The following is a 21,934-nucleotide window of genomic DNA, read 5'->3' as shown; positions in this document are numbered from 1 at the left end:
TTAAGAAAAATAGACCCAACTATGTGGCGCAAAATACCTGTCCAAAACATTTAATAATTATTGTTTTGGAAAGTCTTTCAAGAAAGGCATCAGAATTAATTTGTGTCATTTTGAAAAAGTACTTTCGCCACTAAAACAAATTGATTTTATGTAATCTGGCTATTGGTTAATTTGATTGGACATAATCTCATAGAATTCTAGTCTTCGGTCACGGTCGTCATCTGAAAGTTATTGCACAATTTTCAGTTTGAATAGATGAAATTTTTTTGTAGCCAACACTCGGTGTAATATCCTTTGACTAATTCCAAAAATGCACCAACTCCAAAACTCCAGATGCACCTTGGGTTGTAGAAGAGGTACGATATTGTTGGTCGACCTAATCGTTTGGCATCTTGAACACTACCTGTTTCCTGTTTCTTCAAACTTCCGAAGAAGCTCCTTTAAATAAGTACTCTATAAAAAACTTTCAGGTACCCCTCTTTAAAGAGACTTTGAATCCGTAAATGAAAAAGGAAAGTATAATCAGAGCTAGTGAAGTTTGACGTGGACAAAATATCGTACGGAGTGCAGGATTTGGTATACACGAGGGTTTTTAGTATGATTGTAGTTAGGGATGACACTCTTGATGTCTCTGTATGTCATAGTTTTGTTTGTGAATCTACGGATCAAGCTAGAAGAATCACGTACGCTTTTACAGCAGCTTTTCAAGATTATGGTACGAAGGTTAAGTCCGAGAATGGGGAAAGGACTGTTGAAAAGTTTACTATCGATTTACGAACGCCGGAAGAACAGGCTACTGCTTCTGATGGAGAAACTGACGTTTGATATTTCCTATTTTGTATTATGACAAAGCTGTTTTTGATATTTTTAGAACTTAATGTTTTCCTTGTTTCAAATATTAAATATAGTTTAGAATTTGGCGTTTCACTTCAAAGAAATCTATAATTATCATATCTCCAAGGATTAACAACTTTGGGATTCGCCCATTTCCTTACGCCCCGATCAAATTGTCAGATTTTTGAAATACACACTGTTCTTCATGTACAGGGTTATTCACTATATTTTGACTCCCTGTAAACCGCTTTATTTACAGAATTAGAAAAAAATGTAGAATACAAAAGTTATTCGATTTTTAAAATATGGTTTTTTGACAACATACTAGTGAGGTCATCCATCTGGGCGTGATGACGTAATCGACTATTTTTTTAAATGAGAATAGGGGTCGTTGCTAGCTCATTTTAAAGATAATTTTATTCTCTATTCAGTAATATAAAAATTAAGATAAATATTTATAAAGGGTGTCCAAAAAAATTTTTTTTAATTAAATTAATTGACACAAAGAGGAGAATGTATGTAATTTATTTAATTTCAAATACATTTTACTGCTGTTAAAAAACAGAAATAAAAGTTTATTGCACAAATAAACATTGATTTTTGCTTAAATTCAATATTCAAACTGCCAAGAGGCAGATGGGTGGCAGCTTGAACATTGAATTTAAGGGAAAAGTGATGTTTATTTGTTCAATAAACATTTATTTTTATTTTCTGACAGCAGTAGAATGTATTTTTAATTAAATAAATTACATACATTCTTCTTTTTGTGTCAATCAATTTAATTAAAATTTTTTTTGGACACCCTGTATAATTAATTATGTTAATGTTTACATTACTATATAGGGAATTGAATAACCTTTCAAATGAGCTAGCACTCGACAGCTATTCCCATTTAAAAAAAATAGTCGATTACGTCATCACGCCCAAATGGATGACGTCACTAGTACGATATAGATGTCAAAAAATCATAATTTAAAAATCAAATAACTTTTGTATTTTACATTTTTTTTTAAATTCTGTAAATAAAGCAGTTTACAGGGGGGTCAAAATATAGTGAATAACCCTGTACTTAAAGGCACCCAAAGTCCCATTTAACAACAATGTTAACATTATGCCACATATCTCTGTAACCAAAGCACTTAGAGACCTAATTCTTTTTTACTTTAAAAGTACATGCATCTTTTAGTGCCGTGTAGATTTTTGTTAAGTTGGAGTAAAAGAAACAGTTATTTTAAAAATTTTTAAAATACCCCTACAAAAAAAACCCAAAAAAGTTTAGGTTTTATTATTTGTTTTACTTGTTTTTGTACATTTTTCAATAAAACTTTACGCGGCACTTTATATTGTCTATCTACAACTACTGTAAAAATTTGGACCTTCTACCTTCTAACGATCCAGAGATATTTGACATCAAAAGTTAAAAACCTAGTATTCGGGAAATCATACAAATATAAAACACTTTACTAGGCTATAAAGCTACCGGTATACGGTAAGTTGAATGCAGACGTTCAGAAAACAAATAGTTTTGTAACCATTGATATTATATACTATAATGTGTTATATATCGTTAGAAAGAGAAGATTTCAGAGAATAATTTTCCATCATAACCCAAAAAAGTAAAAAATTCAATTTTCGGACTTTGGGTGCCCTTAACTTACCTTGTCTCAATCCGACACGCTCGAGTTTTTTAAGGATAGATTTTTTTTAATAATTTGACGGACTTCCCCTTAATCAGGTAGTCCAGAAAGCCACTGCGCATCCGCTAGGAAAAATATTCTAATTCGGATTTTTTGTACAATCTTACTCAAAAAGGACCCCTTTTAACAAATTTGCATGTTGCCAGGACCAAAAGTTGGTCAAAAATTTTTGAAACGTTTTTTTTTCCTAAAATTATTTTTTTTGCATGGAAAAATTTTTTTTAGATTTTTTGGATCATTCCAAACAGAAAAGCTCTTTAGTGACTTTTCTCTAAAGTTGATAGTTTTTGACATATAAGCGATTAAAAATTGAAAAATTGCGAAATCGGCCATTTTTAACCCTCAAAAACTATGTGAAAAACTGAAAATTTGAATGTTACCAAGGTAGGTAGATATTCTTTAAACATCGATTGATGAAATCACGAAGAGTTTTTTGCAATAAAATATCAAAAACCCCTTTGTTTTTTAATTGCCAATCAAGTGTGCGCGACACTATTTTCCACTGTTGCATGTGTATGCAGTATGGTGCAAATGAAAGGAATAAATTCGTTATTTCGTAAACCGGCGACTTTAAGGAAAATCCCGAAACAGGTCGATTTTTATTTAGAAGTTATGATATTGTGACATATATGGTATACTAGTGACGTCATCCATCTGGGCGTGATGACGTAATCGATGATTTTTTTAAATGAGAATAGTGGTCGTGTGCCAGCTCATTTGAAAGGTTCTTCAATTCTCTATTCAGTAATATAAATATTTACATAATTATTTATACAGGGTGTCCAAAAATTTAATTTTTTTGTCAATTTGCCAAATGATTTAATTTAATAAAAATTTTTTGGACACCCTGTATAAATAATTATGTACATGTTTATATTACTGAATAGAGAATTGAAGAATCTTTCAAATGAGCCAGCACACGACCCGTATTCTCATTTAAAAAAATCATCGATTACGTCATCACGCCCAGATGGATGACGTCACTAGTATACCATATATGTCACAATATCATAACTTAAAAATAAAAATCGACCTGTTTCGGGATTTTTGCTTAAGGTCGCCGGTTTACGAAATAACGAATTTATTCCTTTCATTTGCACCATACTGCATACACATGCAATGGTGGAAAATAGTGTCGCGCACGCTTGATTGGCAATTAAAAAACAAAGAGGTTGTTGATATTGTATTGCAAAAAACTCTTCGGAATTTCATCAATCGATGTTTAAAGAATATCCACCTACCTTGGCAACATTAAAATTTTCAGTTTTTCACATAGTTTTTTAGGGTTAAAAATGGCCGATTTCGCAAATTTTCAATTTTTAATCGCTTATATGTCAAAAACTATCAACTTTAGAGAAAAGTCACTAAAGGGCTTTTCTGTTTGGAATGATCCAAAAAACCTAAAAAAATTTTGTTCCATGCAATAAAAATAATTTTAGGAAAAAAACAAAAAAAAAACGTTTAAAAAATTTTTGACCAACTTTTGGTCCTGGCAACATGCAAATTTGTTAGAGTAAGATTGTGCAAAAAATCCGAATTAGAATATTTTTGCTAGCGGATGCGCAGTGGCTTTCTGGACTAAGGCCCTTGTATTAAAGGTCCATATGATATATTAAAAAATTATGGTAGAGGCAAATTTCCGGGTACAAGGTTTCTCCCATTGTGATTTTCTGACGCGTTCGAGTAATATGCAAAATCCCCTCTTGGGCTCCCCTAAGACAACGATAGCCAGAAGGTATGTATGTATGTAGGAGAATCGGATAAACGAAAGACATTGGGTAAAGTTATGTTCTAACGGAGGGTTTTACTACGATGTCCTAATATGAGAGGGGTCGGATTCAGCTGATCCGGCCACACCAAAGTTACGGAGGACAAGGAGGTCGGACTCAGGGTCAAGCTAATCCACGTTATTCTGAAGTGGTCTTCTTTTAGTTGAGGAACCCAGCACTAAAGGAAATGTTTACCTCTGGCAGGGCCCCCGTAAGGGTTACTGGCGCCTGTGTGCAAAAAAGGATTTTGGTACCCCTTAACGGCCGGTTTCACAAAGTAAAGTTAACATTTGGTTAAGAGATAACCGAAGGTTACCCCAAAATATGCGTTTTAGTCTCAGGTCAACGACAAAGTATGGTTAACTCACAGAATTTTTAACCAGAGGTTGGAGTGGGTTACCCTTATGGGTATACCCAGAAAGGTAACAATTATTTTGAAACTGAAACGCATATTTTGGGGTAATCTTGGGTTATCTCTTAACCACAAGTTAACTTTACTTTGTGAAACCGGCCGTAAGGCATTTTGGATGAACTTTTGAAGTTTTTATTATAAACATTAGAAGTCATATTTATTTTATAGTCCATTCGCTCACGGTAAAATATTACAAAATTTACGAATTTTAAAGAACCGCTTGGATCGACATGAAATTTGACATACACATCATAGCTAACATGAAGAAAAAAGTGATATTGTTCCGATTTTGCTTTTGCCTTAAATATGAGTTTAACCCCTTCTCGCGCGGGGGTGAAAAACATACGTCCAAAAAAGTCCGGAATTGGATAAATTGTCTAATTTTAAGCGCCTTTTGTTCTACAGAGTTTTTTCACTAAGTCAATAGTTTTCGATTTATTTGCAAATAAATATGTTCATTTTTCACCAAGAAAAAAACAGCTTCGACGGTTTTTCGCAAATAGCTCAAAAAGTAAGAACTTTATCGAAAAACATATTCTTCGCAAAAATATAGCTCATAAAAAAGTGAAAGAAATGTACAATATGAAGTCTGTATATCCAGTAGAAAGCAGAGCTGAATCTAATGAAAAGTATCCATAAATAAGCTTCATTTTTGTTTTTTTTTATGTTTATAACATTAAAAATAAGTACGTTACTCTCAAAATAATGTTGGTCCTTTTTTGGTAAAAAAATCGTGAAAATCACCCCCTAATTAGCATCCCAAACTACAAGTTACTTTACTTATGTATTGTTTATATGGATTAAAGTTTTATGGGTTCAAAATGTGTATTTTTGAAAAGGCTGTAGTTAAAAGGACTTGAACGAGTCACTAATCACAAGTGTATGCAAATTTCGAACAGCCATATCTTATCCAATTTTTGTCTTATAGGAAAACAAAAAATTCAACATATTCAGAAAAGCCAACCCTACATTTTTTACTTTTTGAAACTTTTGAATAATAATTTTTAAGTTTCTTTTAAATGGAATTTTTTTCAAAATTAAAAAGTAATTCTTTAAAACCAAATTTTTTCAAAAATGACCTCTTCGAATCGATGAAACTTTGAACCGATGAAACTAAGATCATATAAATAATACATATAATATAAATTAAATGTTAAAGCGATAATGATTAATTTTATTTGGAATGTTTCCCCTTCATTATGGGTGATTTTACGGTATTTTTTATCAAAAAGGGGACCAACTTTATTTTGAGCGTTGAACTTACTTACTTTTGATGCTAGAAACTTTTTAAAAAAAATAAAATACAGCTTTTTTAAACACTTTAAAGAAGTTGTAATTTTTTTTTCGATAAAATACTTACTTTTTGAGTTATTTGCGAAAAATCGTGTAAAAACGTGGTTCTTTTGTTGAAAAATGAACATATTTACTCGAAAATAAATCGAAAAGTATTGAATTGGTGAAAAACTCGATCGAACCAAAACTGCTTAGAATTAGTCAGTTCATCCAATTCCGGAATTATTTTGAATGTATATTTTTTCACCCCCAAGAAGGGGTTAAACTCACTCTCAGGCAAAACCCCTGGCACATCAGCACAATATCACTTTTTTCTTTGACATGTTAGCTATGTGTATGCCAAATTCCATGTCAATACAAGCAATTCTTCAAAATTCACAGCAAAAGCCGTGAGTACATGGACTATTATTTGAAGACTAAAATATCAAAATGAAATAAACAGAATAAAATCATAACAAAATAAATTAAAATGCCTGACTTCTGACATGTTGTCGCAAATGGGAATCGGCAGTAACTGGATGATAATATGCTAATAAAATTGCGTGTGTATTTATACCTTCTTCTTCTTTAGGTGTCGTGTCCATGAAAATTTCTTTCGACCAATCCATCTCTTTCCCTACACTTTTCCTTGTATTATAAGGAGAAGTAGATGGTATTTAGGTTCTCTAATTATATCGCCAAAGTATTCTATTTTTCTACTTGTTTTCTCCTGTTTATACTTAGCCTATTTATATTCCTCAACTATTATTTAAAAATTAATTTTTGTTTTTTGTGCAATTTGTGACCCCGGGTTTTGGCGCCCCTAAAGGATGGCGCCCGTGTGCATTGCACACTTTGCACATATGGTAGCGGGGGCCCTGACCTCTGGCATCAATTTGTAGATTTACTCCAGGGTAATAAGCTAGAAATAGACCATGTTCGGGACACTCAAAGATCCAGGTAGCTGACTACTTTTTTAGTTATTATATACCTATAGGATGAAAACCTACCTGTTTCCTGCCTAGAGTTCGCATCCGTTTTTTATTTATTAACAATATAGTGCAAAAATCGCGATTTTTTCGATTTTTTTCACCCCATTCAAAAGCTAAATATTTGATAAATAAAATTAAAAAATTTAATTCCTTAGAAAATTAAAAAACCTTCAAATGCCGATTTTTGAAAGTTAAAAAGTTAATTTGTTGCTACGCAAACTGCAAAATAAGTGAAAATTGTTATTTGTTAATAACTTTCACTAAAACTACCTTAGAAATTTAGTGTTTCGCCCAAAGTTGGGTATTGGGGTACTTAACAAACCCTTAAAATTTGAGACCGATCCATTAATTAGTTTAAGAGTTATTCTAATTGTTTTTTCCCAAAGACCTTTATTTTGCAATAACATAAGACAGAAAATAAAGAAGATAGGGCAATTCTGCGTATGCCAAATGAAAGTAGAAAACTGAAGTTATCAAAATGTGCTAAAAAAAGATAAAAAAAAATATCTAATATAGTAAAAAAATAATGCCAAGTTTGTGAAATTTTGTAGTTTATAAACATTTAGAATATCTTTAAAAATGTTATCCGTAGAAAAAATCATTTTACATATTAGAAAAGCTGGTATTTTACACGAATTTTTACAAATGTAGTTCAATTGGTGACTGTTATGTATCGAATAAGGCACAGAGTGACAAACGTAACTATTTATTTATTATAAAGACAACTACAAACAAATACATTTTAACAATAGCCGCGTGGACCGTTCAAGCTGCCTCGCGACATGACATAACCTCACTGACTCAACGTTGTGTCTACTATCCCGATGCCGGGTTCATATACAACATCTCCTCCCTCGATAGAGATCAAGCTTGATGGGAGCTTTTACTAATCTCCCTGCACGTGTTCTAATGTTGCCATCAGTGGATGTGTCATCTCTAGCTGGAGGTGGACTTGGTTCTTCTTGTGATGAACTTGGGATGGGCTCCTTTGGTTCTAATTCAACCGGTTCGTGTCTCACAGTTTGATTCACTGGTAATTCACTTGTAACACTGTCACGTATTACTGGCATATTACTACACACTATCGGAGTTTCTGACTTTTGAGTCTCGTTAGAATCTAGGATTCTATCTTCCTCTCTGTCTTTTTTCATATCATTTGCATGTGTAAATTTTATTACGCCATTACTACAAACTAAATAAGTACAGTAACTTAAAATTTTCATCACCTTACCTTTCTGCCATAATTTTGTTTGTTTGTTTTTAATATAAACACATTCATTTACTTTATACAAGGTATGCCCATTATTGATTGGGATTGTTGACTGATTACTATTATGGCAAGAAGGTTTCAACAGATTAAATCTATTTCTAGGACGAACTTTAAAAATACTTTCACTGGGAGAAATCCCTGTAGCAGTTGAAGGAGTTGTTCTGTAAGAGAATAGAAAGTTTTGAATTTTCTGAATAACCAATTTTGTTTATTAATTTCCTCTCTCTTAATAGTCAACAGGGCTTTTTCCAAGTTTTTCTTTACTATTTGAACACTACGCTCCGCAGCACCATTACTTTGAGGGTGATACGGAGGTGTCTTCACTGGTTTTATTCCATTTGCTTGACAAAATGCCACAAATTCACTGGAATTGAAAGGAGGTCCATTATCTGAGACTAATTCAACTGGAAGACCAATTATAGTAAACATATCTCTTAACTTTGATATTGTCTCTGATGCATCTGTGCCATTTGACATTAATTTAACATCTAACCATTTTGACTTCTGATCAATTAAAATCAAAAATGTGTATTTAAATTTAAAGAAAAAATCTATATATACTCTATAAAAGTTGTGTGGTGCTGATGGCCACGGACATAATTCCTTGTCTGAATTTGTGAAATTTTGACATTGTTGACATACACTACAACACGATATCATGCCCCGCGCACTCTAATAAAAAACATGTAATCGTATTTATTTTCCTTCCATTTTGTCAGAGGCGCTGATGTCGGCATTGTGATTGGTGGAACATGACTTTTGCCAAATCCTGCGCTATCTGTGAATCGCTGTTCAGTGTTCGTGTTTGTTCGTTCGTTGTCGTTCAGTTATTTTATATGGTCGGTTATGTGATGTGTTTGTGTCACCATAAAAAGCTGATAATAGAGAGATATTGCAAATTTAACACAGCCTACGTTGCGCTATTTACACCGCGCTAGTTTGACATAACTGACATTTCTCAGACGTGTCATAAATACAGATATTGCTCAACATTTTGGTGGCGGTATTTTTACAGCTCAATTAAGTTTAGTTGTTTGTCTAACTTGTATGCAATTTTGGATCAAGGTTTAGTTAGAAGCTCTCATTTTGGCCAATGCTAATGATGAAGACATCTAGTTTATCATCTTGCATAACATTCTGAAAGATGAACATACAACATACACCGATTACATGCTAAAAATAAATAATTTGATTTAAATGGAAGGAAGGTTTGAATTCTCTTCCAAATATCGGGCATGAGAAACAAAATTGATCCTTGAGTGTTCTTAAAATAAAAAAATTTCCTGTTGTACACTTCATGTTTTCCTAAACTAACGTCCAATTTTCTGAATAAGTCAATTGATTTTGACCTAAAACTTATTTTAATAAACACAAATCGTCATCAGATGTAAATCTTTCGTTTGCTACTGACTGAGGTGCTCATTTTAGAAAATTATTACAAATGAACTTGGTTTAAATGAAAGACAAACAACAAACATAACCTGAAAATAAAATAGCGCAACGAATACCGCACAGCGTAACCACTCCCCTAATAACCATCCTAATAACGGCAGGCACTATTTTCAATAATGCAGCGTAAGCCAAATGTCACATCTGCGCATGCTCTACTGTCAAAATAACGCGTGCTGTAATACAGCAAGTGCAAAAGTGACTATGCAATATATCTCTATTCAGTCGTGTTTTTGATATTTTTGTTATTTTGTAATCGAGTACTTTTTAAGTAAGTTTTTCTGATTGTAAGGTAGAGATTTTCTGATTGTAGGTACTGTTTATCCAACAGTTTTAAAATCCAAATTTTATTTCGCGTTTTGTTGTTAGGTCTAATGGCTCCCATCAGGTGTTCTGTGCAGACGGTGGAAAATTCAACGAGTAAACATATATTTAATCCAAATTAAATACTCATATTTCTATGTAAAATGTCACATTATTGTATAAATAAATAATTAAGAAACAAAAGTTGTTTGTGTTATACCTTTATTGTCCACTTGAATAAAATATTAAATATTGGAAGTACTGTATGGAGGCTATGATGTACCTAGCATGGAGGCTAGATTACGCCACTCTTCCTATCCAATCAACAACAAGAACGTTTAAAATTTCACACCTATCATGTCGAAGCTACAGACCACTTATGTGGAGGCCAGATTTGTAGTACCCTTCCATTTAACCAGGTGCTGCGATGGCGCTGAAATACGTGACATATTTTTTAAAGAGTAAGATCGCATTCTACCAAATCACACAACACTTTTTTCTATGCACGATATAAATTTTTCAATATGTTCATTTACATTTGGCCACCAACAATATGAACGTAACAACATTTTAGTACGAACAATACCATTATGTTGTTCATGAAATAAGCCTAATACCTCCTCTTGTAATTTTTTTGGAATAACTACTCTATTTCCTAACAGGATGCAATTTTGTTCCATTGACAATTCATTTCTACGTTTAAAGTAAGGTTTCAAAGATTCATCACTCATATCCCTGGGCCAACCCGACAAAATAAAATCTTTCACTTTCAATAACAACAAGTCCTTATTAGTTTCATTCGCAATATGACAAGTATTTAAAGGTATTTGATCTACCAAACTAAAAGAATACAAATAATCTGAAATTTTTGTATCATCACCGCAGGGTAGACGTGATTAACCATCAGCATTATTAATTGCTGAACCTTTTTTATACTGAATATCGTATTGATAACCTGACAGAGTAATAGCCCATCTTGTGATTCTTGCAGCCGCGGAAACTGGAATTTCTTTATTTTTTCCAAAGATAAACTGTAGTGGCTAATGATCTGTAATTAGCGTAAATTTGCGACCATAAAGATATTTATGAAATTTATTTAGAACAAACATAATAGCTACGGCTTCCCTTTCTAAATTACTATAATTTTTTTCCGTATTAGATAGTGTACTTGATGTAAACATGACAGGTTTCTCTATAAGACCAATTTTATGACTTAGGACACATCCGACACCATAACTGCTTGCATCACATGTAACATAAATTGGAAGAGACGGATTGTAATGTGTAATGACTAGGGAGCGGATTTATATGCGATCAATTTTGATGAAATATGCGCATATATATGCAGTAAAAAATTACGAAATATGCGCAAGATATGCACAAAAATTCAAAAAATGCGCATTTCGAGAAACCACAAATTGTTTGTTCTATTCTATTTAGGGGGGCTCTTTTATAGTGGGGCGGCAATTTTATTTATTATCTTTCAAATAAAATCATTATTTTTTATATATGCAATTTATTCACATTTTTTACAAAAACTGTAACCAATAGTTACCTATTTAAAATAAAACAACAATATCACTATATATATCTTCGATTATAATTCACTACAATGTGTTTTTCCAAATTTTTTACGAGGAAAGATTTTCTTTCATCAGATAAAATATTTTTATAACTTAAAAAACTCCTTTCAACATCAACAGAAGTAATTGGGGCGTATTTAAAATAACTTGAAAGCCGAAAATTCTGCACCAAAATCAATTACAAAATTTCCATTAAACATTTCGCATATTATGTCCTCCAAAGTTTTAAAGCCATTTAAAGACGGGATCTGATCTAAAGCATGAATATTTCAATTTCCGTTAGAAAATCGTAAAACTATGGTTAAAGGTGTAATTCTCTTAACAATAGGGGATTTAAAAGAACCACCAGAATTATAGGTACCTACTAAATTGGGATACAAATTGTACTAAATATAATAAAAGTAAATAAAATTCGGATTTCCCGGTAAACCATCCTTCATCATTTTAACATCCTACAATCATTTTATAACGGCGTACTATAGGCACTAAAGTACTTTGTGTAAAGATCCATGGTACACAGAGAATCATGTGGTAAAGATCGGGTATTTTCTAAGAAAAAATAAAAAGGCAGTGAAGGAACCGTCTGTCTTCAGGTAGTTCTCGAATTAATAGATACGACAGCCTGTGCGGGGAAATATTTTGTGTCGAATTAAAAAATTTAATTTTTTTTTGGACTTAAATGTTTTTAAATATGCACAAAATATGCATGTTTCTTTAAAAATATGCAAAATTTAGTAAAGTTCTCAAATATGCGAAATATGCATGCAATATGCATTTAGCATAAAATCCGCTCCCTAGTAATGACACTTTTGGATGTTAACCACTTCTTACTTTCTTGAAATACTTTTTCACATTCAGATGACCAACTATTATTGAAATCAATATTATTGTGACAAAGTTCATATAATGGTTTTAATTTGGAAGACAACATTGGAATAAACTTACCATAGTAATTGAGCAAACCTAAATATGACTTTAATTCAGTTACATTCTTTGGTGTTGGAGCAGAATTAATTGCTACGATTTTTTCTTCAGTAGGATGTATCCCCTTGGCATCTATAATATGACCCAAACATTCTACTTTAGTTTCGAAAAACTTACACTTATTTATATTAATCTTTACATCATAGTCATGTAAACGTTTTAACACTTTTCTGACATTCTCATAACAATCTTTAAGTGACTCACCATATACCAAAATATCATCTAAGTAACATTTAGTATCTTGTAAACCTGCCAAAATGCTATCCATCACCGACTGAAAAATACCTGGTGCCGAGCTGATATCATACGTTAGTCTAGTGAAAGCAAACAAGCCTATATGGGTGTTTATTACTTATAATTTTTGTGTATTTTTACTGACCTTTTGCTGCTGGTAAGCACCTTTTAAATCTAAAACAGTAAAATATTTATGTCCGCTTAGACATGCAAAGATATTTTCTGGTAGGGGTAAAGCACAATGATCACTATCTAAGACTTTGTTTAATGTTTTTTTAAAATCTACACAAATTCTTAGTTCCTCAGACGATTTTTTTGGAACTACTACTATAGGACTGGCCCAATTACTGTAACTAACTTTTTGTAAAATTCCTAACTCAACCAGTTTTTTTAATTCCTGTTCAACTTTATCTTTTAGGGCAAAAGGCATATCATAAGCTCTATGAAAAATGGGTTGTACATTTTCTTTTAAATTTAGATCAATTTCAAAATGTTTAATGAATGAATTACTATTCTCATCAAAATCAGATTCAAATTCTTTTTTTATTTCTGTTATTAAACTTGCAGTTTCAAGGTTTTCCAATTCCAGCTGACTAACAAATTCACTCTGTGAAAAATTGACTTTTTGTCTCCATTTAGGATGTAATACATTTAACCAGTTTCTACCTAACAGAGGAGTAAAATTATACTTACTTTCTAAAATGACTATAGGTAATTTTACAAAATTGTTTTTATATTTTACTAATACATCAGTTTCTCCCATAATTTTTACTCCCTGGCCGGTTAATACCTTTAAACAGTAATTAACAGAATAAATATTTAATTCTGACAAAAACTTTTTAAAATCATGTATATGAATTACTGTGCGACAGGCACCAGTATCAATGTCAAATAAAATTGAGTTACCTTCTACCTCTAATATTATTTTCTCTGGAGCTGAATTTTCTGGTTCCAATGAAGACAACAATCCCAGAAATAATGAATCTTCCTCCTTCACTTCACCTTGTATATCACCTTCTTCTAATAAACTAACTTTCGAACGACAGACCGTGCTAGTGTGGCCGACTCTCTTACAAAAAAAAACATTGCCATGCTTTGGCTGGACATTTTGACGAATCATGGCTTTTACCACATCTAAAGCATGACTTACGTTGGACATAACTTCTACCAGCTTCATGACCACCATCTTTCTTAATTGTAGCTTCCTGCTTTCTGAACATGACTTTATCTAACTTTTCTTCGATGGCTGCTACATTTTCTGGTTCCATTCTTCTTACTTGACCTTCTGTAAGTTCTATTGACAATGCTATCTCATATGCTTTATCAAAGGAAATATCGTCTTCTGCCAGGAGTTTGCATTTTATTGTGACTGACCTTACACCACAGACAAGTCTGTCTCTGAGACATTCTTTCAAAAACTGACCAAATTTACAATATTGAGCAACACTTTTTAGTTTTGCCACAAAACTTTTAACATCCTCTGTAGGTTCTTGACTTGTGTTGTAAAATTTATACCTTTCAGCGATAACTAACCGCTTTGGACTATAATATTCCGATAGAACTTCTTTTAACTCTTCAAATGTTTTTGAACTTGGTGGATGTGGAGCTATTAAGTCTTAAGACACTGTAAACTTCTCCACCAATTAACGTAATCAATAAAGGAACTTCCTTGACTTTTTCCACTCCATTACATAAAAACAACTGCTCAAGTCTCTCCAAATAAGACGTGATATCACTTTTAGCAGGATCAAATTGCTCGATGGCCCCAATTAACGACATTTTTGGACTTTTGCGTGGATTCTTTCTGTGACTCGTCGTCAATTATGTTATGTATCGAATAAGGCACAGAGTGACAAACGTAACTATTTATCTATTATAAAGACAACTACAAACAAATACATTTTAACAATAGCCGCGTGGACCGTTCAAGCTGCCTCGCGACATGACATAACCTCACTGACTCAACGTTGTGTCTACTATCCCGATGCTGGGTTCATATACAACAGTGACTAGTCGTGGTAAGTGACGGGGGAAGTTGGCAGCCGACAAATGCACGAGTTTAAAAACTAATAAAGGCAACTTAAAACTACTATCATTTTCTATATCTCGAGATATACTGAATATATTTTGATCGTTCTTTTCTTAATTTGCATGTAATTTTTCTGTACATTACAAATATGCAATTTGTCTAGACATTTATTAATTAATAAATAGTCTGATTTGTTTAAACAATTTTTGAAAAAATATTTCCCCAAAATTTTTTCCCAAAAATCCATGATTTTAATCATACTATCGTTATTAATCATATAAACAGTTAAGGTATAGTTTAATAAATAAATTATCTTCAATAAATAATTATCTAATTTATTTATTAAAGTGTAGTTTAACTTTTTCTATCATCATTAATGATACTATGATCAAAAAAATAGATTTTTGTAAAAAATTATTTTTTAAAGAATTGTTTAAACAAATTAGACTGTTTATTAATTAATAAATTTATAAACAAATTGCATATGTGTAATGTACGGAGAAATAATTACATACAAATTAAAAAAAGAAAGATCAAAATCCATTGAGTGGATCCGGAGATACAGAAAATTATATTCGATTGAAATTGCTTTTTCGGTATTTTAACTCGGTGGATTTGTAGGTTCCCCTAGTAATCGTTTGAACTAGATGTTTGAAAAATCGTAGAGGGTGCTGTGAAGGTACAATGTTTGTGCAAATTTTTTAGAAAAAACACGAATCCCATTCTTTAAAATGGCTTTAATAAAATTCCTTAATCATTATAAACAAATTAGCTGTGAATTAAAAAAAAACACATGGCTAACTTTTTTCCCAAATGAACCCAGGCAAAATTTTTTTATTTGAAAATTCGTGTTAAAATACTATCTTTTCGAGTATATTTAAAAATAGTGTTTCTACGGATAAAATTTTTAAAGTTATTATAAATGTTGATAAACTACAAAATTTCAAAAATGTGGCATTAGGATTTTCTAATTTCATTTGGCATACTCAGAATTGCCCATAATCTTCATTATTTTCTGTCTTATGTTCTTGCAAAATAAAGGTCTCTGGATAAACAATTAGAATAACTCTTAAACAACTAATCAATGGATCGGTCTCAAATTTTGAGGGTTTGTTAAGTACCCCAATTTTTGAACATTTTAGAATATTAAAGTTCTAAGGTAATTTAAAATTACCTTAGAACTTTAGTGTTTCACCCAACTTTGGGTAAAACTGTAAAACACTAAAGTTCTAAGGTAATTTTAGTAAAAGTTATTAACAAATAACGATTTTCAGTTATTTTGCAGTTTGCGTAGCAACAAATTAACTTTTTAACTTTCAAAAATCGGCATTTTGAAGGGTTTTCAATGTTCTAAAAAACTGAATGTTCTAACTTTATGCCAACTATTTAGATTTTGAATGGGGTGCAAAAAATCGAAAAAATCGCGATTTTTGCACTAAATTGTTTATAAATAGAAAACGGACGCGAACTCTAGGCAGAAAACAGTTAGGTTGTCTTCCTATAGGTCTACAATAACTAAAAAAGTAGTCAGTTACCTGGATATATGAGTGTCCCGAGAAAATCCTTATTACTCTGGACTAATTTGAAATAATGATTTTTTCTCTGATTACAAAATATGACTTTCTGTTAAATGAAGCCTTCTTTGAGTTTTCCCTAGTTTATAATAAAAATCTTAATCTTTACATTATTTGCATCTATAGATCACCTGACTCTCCTGTGGAACTATTTTTTCAGAACCTGCTAAATTTGTTAGATGACTTGCCTCATAGAAGCAGAAAAATTCTATGCGGGGACTTCAACATTAATTATGATGCTGCTTGTGCTACCCAAATGTCCTTGGTCAACATATTTGAATCATATGGTCTCTCAATGCACGTTAATTCTCCTACAAGGATTACAAAAAATTCATCTACCATAATTGACTATATTGTCTCAGATTTCTCACCCCTTGATGTCTGCTCTACAATTATTAATGCGGGATTATCAGATCATGAAGCAGTATTTACGAAGTTTAACATCTTCAGCAAACCCTCCTCGAAAACCCGACGTTTAGGTAGGATTTTTTCCGCTCGGAATTTTCATAAATTTCAAAATTTATGCTTAACTTCTGAGTGGCATTTTCCTTCTGCGTACGTGGACTATAATTTCAACGATTTTATAGAAAAGCTTGTCTCTATCTTCAATAAGGCATTTCCTTTAATTTCAATTAAGCCAAAACATCACAAACCCTGGGCTACCAAAGATATCCGCATATCAGCCAAAAATATTCGCTCACAATTGTATATCAAGAAATTTGCTACCAACGTCTCTGTCACTCAATATATCACCAAGTACAGGGTAACCTACCTAAAACTCATCGAATCAGCTAAAAAAGCCTACTATCAAAATCGTATGGAAAGCTCTAAAAGTGTTGCAAAAGAAACTTGGTCCATAATAAACGATCTTCGAAATAGAACTCACGCAGTTCAAATATTTGCCCTTCCAGACCCGGAAAATCTAAACGAATATTTCGTTAATGTGAGTAAAAATATAACTTCTACTATTTTGCCACAAAAAGATCTCATTTCCTATCTCCCCAATTCAGGAGTGTTCTCGAATTCATTCTTTTTAAGACCAATCGATACATCTGAACTGATCCAAACTATCAATAGTATCAAAAGCAAATCATCCTGTAGTACTGATGGACTATCCATAGAAATCTTCTCAAATCTCACAGAAAATGTGTTGGAAATCCTCGTCTCACTAATTAATGATTCCTTTGAAAGAGGCAAATTCCCAGTGCCTAAAGATAGCCATTATTATTCCCCTTCATAAGGGTGGTGAAAAATCTAATGCTTGCAACTATAGACCCATTGCCTTACTACCGGTACTTTCAAAAATTATTGAGAGACTCATAAAAACCCGTCTTATGTCCTTTCTCATTGATAACAACATCTTATCCCAAAATCAGTTCGGCTTTTTAACTAATAAATGTACCACTGATGCCTTGTTTTCTGTGCTTCATGAGGTTTACCAAGCACTAAACAATAATATTTATACCGCCACTGTTTTCTGTGACTATGCCAAAGCTTTTGATTGTGTAAATCACGACATTTTGATTAAAAAACTAAATTTCTATGGGATTCGAGGTATTTCTTTGAATTGGTTCCAATCTTACTTGAATAATAGGGAACAACTAGTTAGAGCAAATGATACTGACTCTAGTCTCAAAAACATTGTATGTGGAGTCCCACAAGGTTCAGTATTGGGTCCTCTACTGTTCCTTATCTTTATAAATGACATCACTAACTTAAAAATCTATGGAAAAATTTTTCTTTTTGCTGATGATACCAGTATCACTTGGAGCAACTCAACTATTGCATCTCTTCATGCAACTATAACTTCTGATTAGCTTACGATAAAAACCTGGTCTGACTCTAATTAACTCTCTTTTAACGTGGATAAGACAGTAGCATTATCCTATAAAAGTGCCCTTCAACCCCTGCTTGTTAATAACAGCCAGATCTCTACCGTTGATTCTGTAACATTTCTTGGTATTTTTTTAGACAGCAACCTCAAATGGTCCCTTCATATCGATTTGTTAAGTAAGAAACTCGCCTCAGCCTGCTATGCTATAAGATCTGTTTCGAAAGAACTCAATTTAGCATCTTCTAAACTAACATATTTTTATCTTGAATGGGTTAACATATTTTTCCTTGTTCGAGTCTCATCTTCGATATGGTCTTCCTTTTTGGGGTTCTAGTACAGCTGCCCAATTAGATGTTATTTTTAAATTACAAAAAAGAGCAATAAGTTATCTGTTTGGCCTCAGAAGAACAACACATTGCAGAAGTTACTTCAAAGATCACGGCATTTTAACCCTTACATCTTTATATATTTTAGAATCTGTTTGCTTAATTCGTAAACACATGCATGTCTTTCCAGCAAGGCCTGGTCATGACTACTCCACCAGAAATTCAAATTTTGATGTCTATTTACCGATCCCGTCCTCTGAGTTAGTAAAGAAATCTATATTATATTCCGCAAAAAAACTATACAACCATCTTCCTTTACAACTCAAATCTGCAACATCTTTCCCCAAGTTCCGTAAAATGACAAAAGCTCATCTATCTAAAAGACCATATTATTCAGTAGAAGAGTTTCTTAATGACTAACTAAGAAATTACAGTAATGTACAAGGTACAAGTAACCAAACTTATCTATATTTGGGTGTCACATGCAGCAGCTTAAACTTATTAGTTCCTATGTCTATAAATAGTTTACTTTGTTGTATGTTCACTTTGCAATTTCTATAAATTGTTGAAATATATCGATTTTGTTTTTTTTTTTACTTTATTAACTTATATTTTGTATTTATGTATATTTTTTTTATATTGACGATTTATCAAATTTCAGAAAATTGTATTTGTTATTGTTATTGTTAGATATTATTTATTTATTTTTTCTGACTTTAATTAAGCTTTGTCCATAAAATTTGTATAATTTTCAATGACAATAAAGCTATTTCTATTCTATTCTATTCTATTCTATTCTACTTCCCCACCTAGGAGTTCGTAGTCTAATTATTAGGATATTTACCTCATCAAGTAGTACTTAAAGCCGGCCACTCACGGTACTGCGGTGGCGTTCGACAAGATCGTCGATGAGTTCAATTCTGAACTACTGCAGCAGACAGGCCAATCTATCTTCGGTCAAATGGTACGATTTAGTTGGATGCACGGTCACACATGCATCCAACGTGCATCCAACGTGCATCCAACGAAATCGTACAATTTGACAGCATATACATAGATTGGCCTGTATGCTGCAGTACTGCAGAATTGATCGACGATTTTGTCGAACGACACCGCAGTACCGTGAGTGTCTGCAGTGACGGCTGGTCACAGGAAGCAAGGGAGGCTTAGCCTCCCCATAAATTTTTTACATATGCTACACTGTTTTGTTTACATTCTGCTTCGCGTTAGAGATATCGGAAAAAGTTATTTGAACAAGTTGTTTCAAATAATGTTCTAACCCCACATACCAAATTTCATCACAAAATTCGCACTTTTAGTTTTTTCATTATTTGTAGTCAGGATCCTAAAATTGGAGCGGAGGCTGCTGGCCGGAAAATCTCACTTGCTAATGCTCCTCGCAGCCCAGCAGCGTTTAAGGACACCCGATCTCCTTAGAGCTGCATTGGACGCGTTCACCAGACCAGTGCGCTGTGTCAGCGCTTTTGAAACTGTTTAAGATTTTTCGGGTGAACGTCAATGTCAATTTAGGCTAAACTTCAACGTGTTGACGAAGCGGTCGCCATTTTATTCAACGTAGGATTTGCATCGCTTCAATATTGAACGTGTTTAAGAAATGTATTGTAATGGCGCGCTTATTTGAAAACATACACTTTTACAATGGTTTTAATTATAAAGTAATTTAAACAGGAGATACATAATTGTATCTGCTCACGAAATTATAAATCTGTGTATTGACAAACAATATTTTCAACATAATTCATATTTCTCGTGACATTATTATTTCATATATCTCGTGACAAGTCCAGCACAGCAGCACTAAAAATTATTTCTTGTTCATTTAATTATCAAACAACAATAAAGGTAGTATTATCCATTTTTGAATTAAATTTGTTTAATACACGTCCAAGTTATCGTTGAACGATATAAATAAACAAAAACAACGAATCTCGTTTTAGGTTAAGTTCATAGAACAGGTGACAACACAAACAAATCCAACTATGAAAGTATCAAACGGAAAAATACCATTCACCAGACTGAACGTAGTTTTAAAGCGCTGAAACACAGCTGTTCAGTTGAAACTTAAACCGATTAATTCTGGTGAACGTAGCCATTACCGCTTAACGCACACGCTGCCTGGAGATTGGGCAAGGGCGCCTGATCGGCCAGCAGCCTCCTCTCCGATTTTAGGATCCTGACTACAAATAATGAAAAAACTAAAAGTGCGAATTTTGTGATGAAATTTGGTATGTGGGATTAGAATAATATTTGGAACAACTTGTTCAAATAATTTTTTTCGATATATGTCATGCAAAGCAAAATATCGGTAATTTACCGTGTTTTTGGGTTCGCAGTAGGCCGCTTTTAGAATTAAAAAAAAATTCAGTTCAGTATCTTAAAAAATGTGAACCTTCGACCTGTATATGGACTGCAAAACTTCAAATCTGTATTTATTTGATATGCATATCTACTTACAGAGATAGAATTGTTAACAAATAAACTACACAAACTTTGGTAATACACTTTTACAATTATTAGACTAACTATTTTTAAAATGATATGATATTATGAAATTATGAATTTGATGATGATATTATAAAATGTAAATAAAAAATGGAGCCTTAGATTAGATTTTTTGGCGGATTTTTTTTGCTAGTGCAAAGGACATCGCACACATCTTATGGAAAATATAATGTCACTCAAATTCAATAAAATTTATACGAATAGATTCGTTTTAAATTAACGGTCAAATCTTATCATTGCGCCAACTCTTAATTATGATTAATTACGGCGCAAATTGCAATTAAAGTTTATCGAAATCACATTTTTGGAGTCAGTAAAAGTGTCACTATTGCTCTGGGTGATATTCAAAAGGAGCTTAAACCCCGCTGGGCCTAAGCGGATTAGTGAAACTAATCCGCTGATTTATGGAGTACCGACAATTTGGGTATTTTAAAATATTTTTTCTCTCTCTAACTTATGTACGTACCCATTTGATTTCAGATTTATTTATATCAATTTCTGCTCTTTTTATTGAAAATATAGAGTTGGCGTAATGATAAGATTTGACCGTTAATTTAAAACGTATCTATTGGTATAAATTTTATTGAATTTGAGTGACATTATATTTTCCATAAGATGTGTGCGATGTCCTTTGTCTAGATATTTTACAGTTAGGTATAGCCTCCCCTATTGTTAAAATCACGTGCCGCCACTGAGTGTCTGGCTTAAGTCAGTTGAAGTTACGTCGAGTGCAATTATTTTGAAGCTACCAATTGAAGCATTTACTCCAGGACTTCGAATTATTTCACAACGTCGAATTATATTCGAATTTATACAGGATGCGTTTGGTTTAAACTAAGATTTCAGCAT

At 32.5% G+C, this 21,934-nt stretch overlaps 2 protein-coding genes across 2 annotated transcripts; one reads left to right on the top strand and one right to left on the bottom strand.

Moving 5' to 3' along the window:
• Positions 1-310: 310 nt before the first annotated feature.
• On the top strand, positions 311-1,033 carry LOC114325187 (uncharacterized). Its single transcript, XM_050660142.1, has 2 exons — positions 311-356; positions 527-1,033. Exons 1-2 carry the CDS (start codon positions 311-313, stop codon positions 823-825), a joined length of 345 nt encoding a protein of 114 aa, XP_050516099.1. The 3' UTR covers positions 826-1,033.
• A 6,633-nt stretch (positions 1,034-7,666) lies between these two features.
• LOC126892486 (uncharacterized protein K02A2.6-like) lies at positions 7,667-14,775 on the bottom strand. The gene is made up of 2 exons (XM_050662014.1): positions 12,527-14,775; positions 7,667-10,431 (listed from the first exon to the last, which is right to left on the bottom strand). Exon 1 carries the CDS (start codon positions 13,983-13,985, stop codon positions 12,918-12,920), a length of 1,068 nt encoding a protein of 355 aa, XP_050517971.1. The 5' UTR covers positions 13,986-14,775; the 3' UTR covers positions 7,667-10,431; positions 12,527-12,917.
• Between the last annotated feature and the right edge of the window lie 7,159 nt (positions 14,776-21,934).

Source organism: Diabrotica virgifera, chromosome 9, assembly GCF_917563875.1.
Source record: "Diabrotica virgifera virgifera chromosome 9, PGI_DIABVI_V3a".
NCBI lineage: Eukaryota > Metazoa > Arthropoda > Insecta > Coleoptera > Chrysomelidae > Diabrotica > Diabrotica virgifera.
This window is presented reverse-complemented; position numbering and strand designations above follow the sequence as displayed.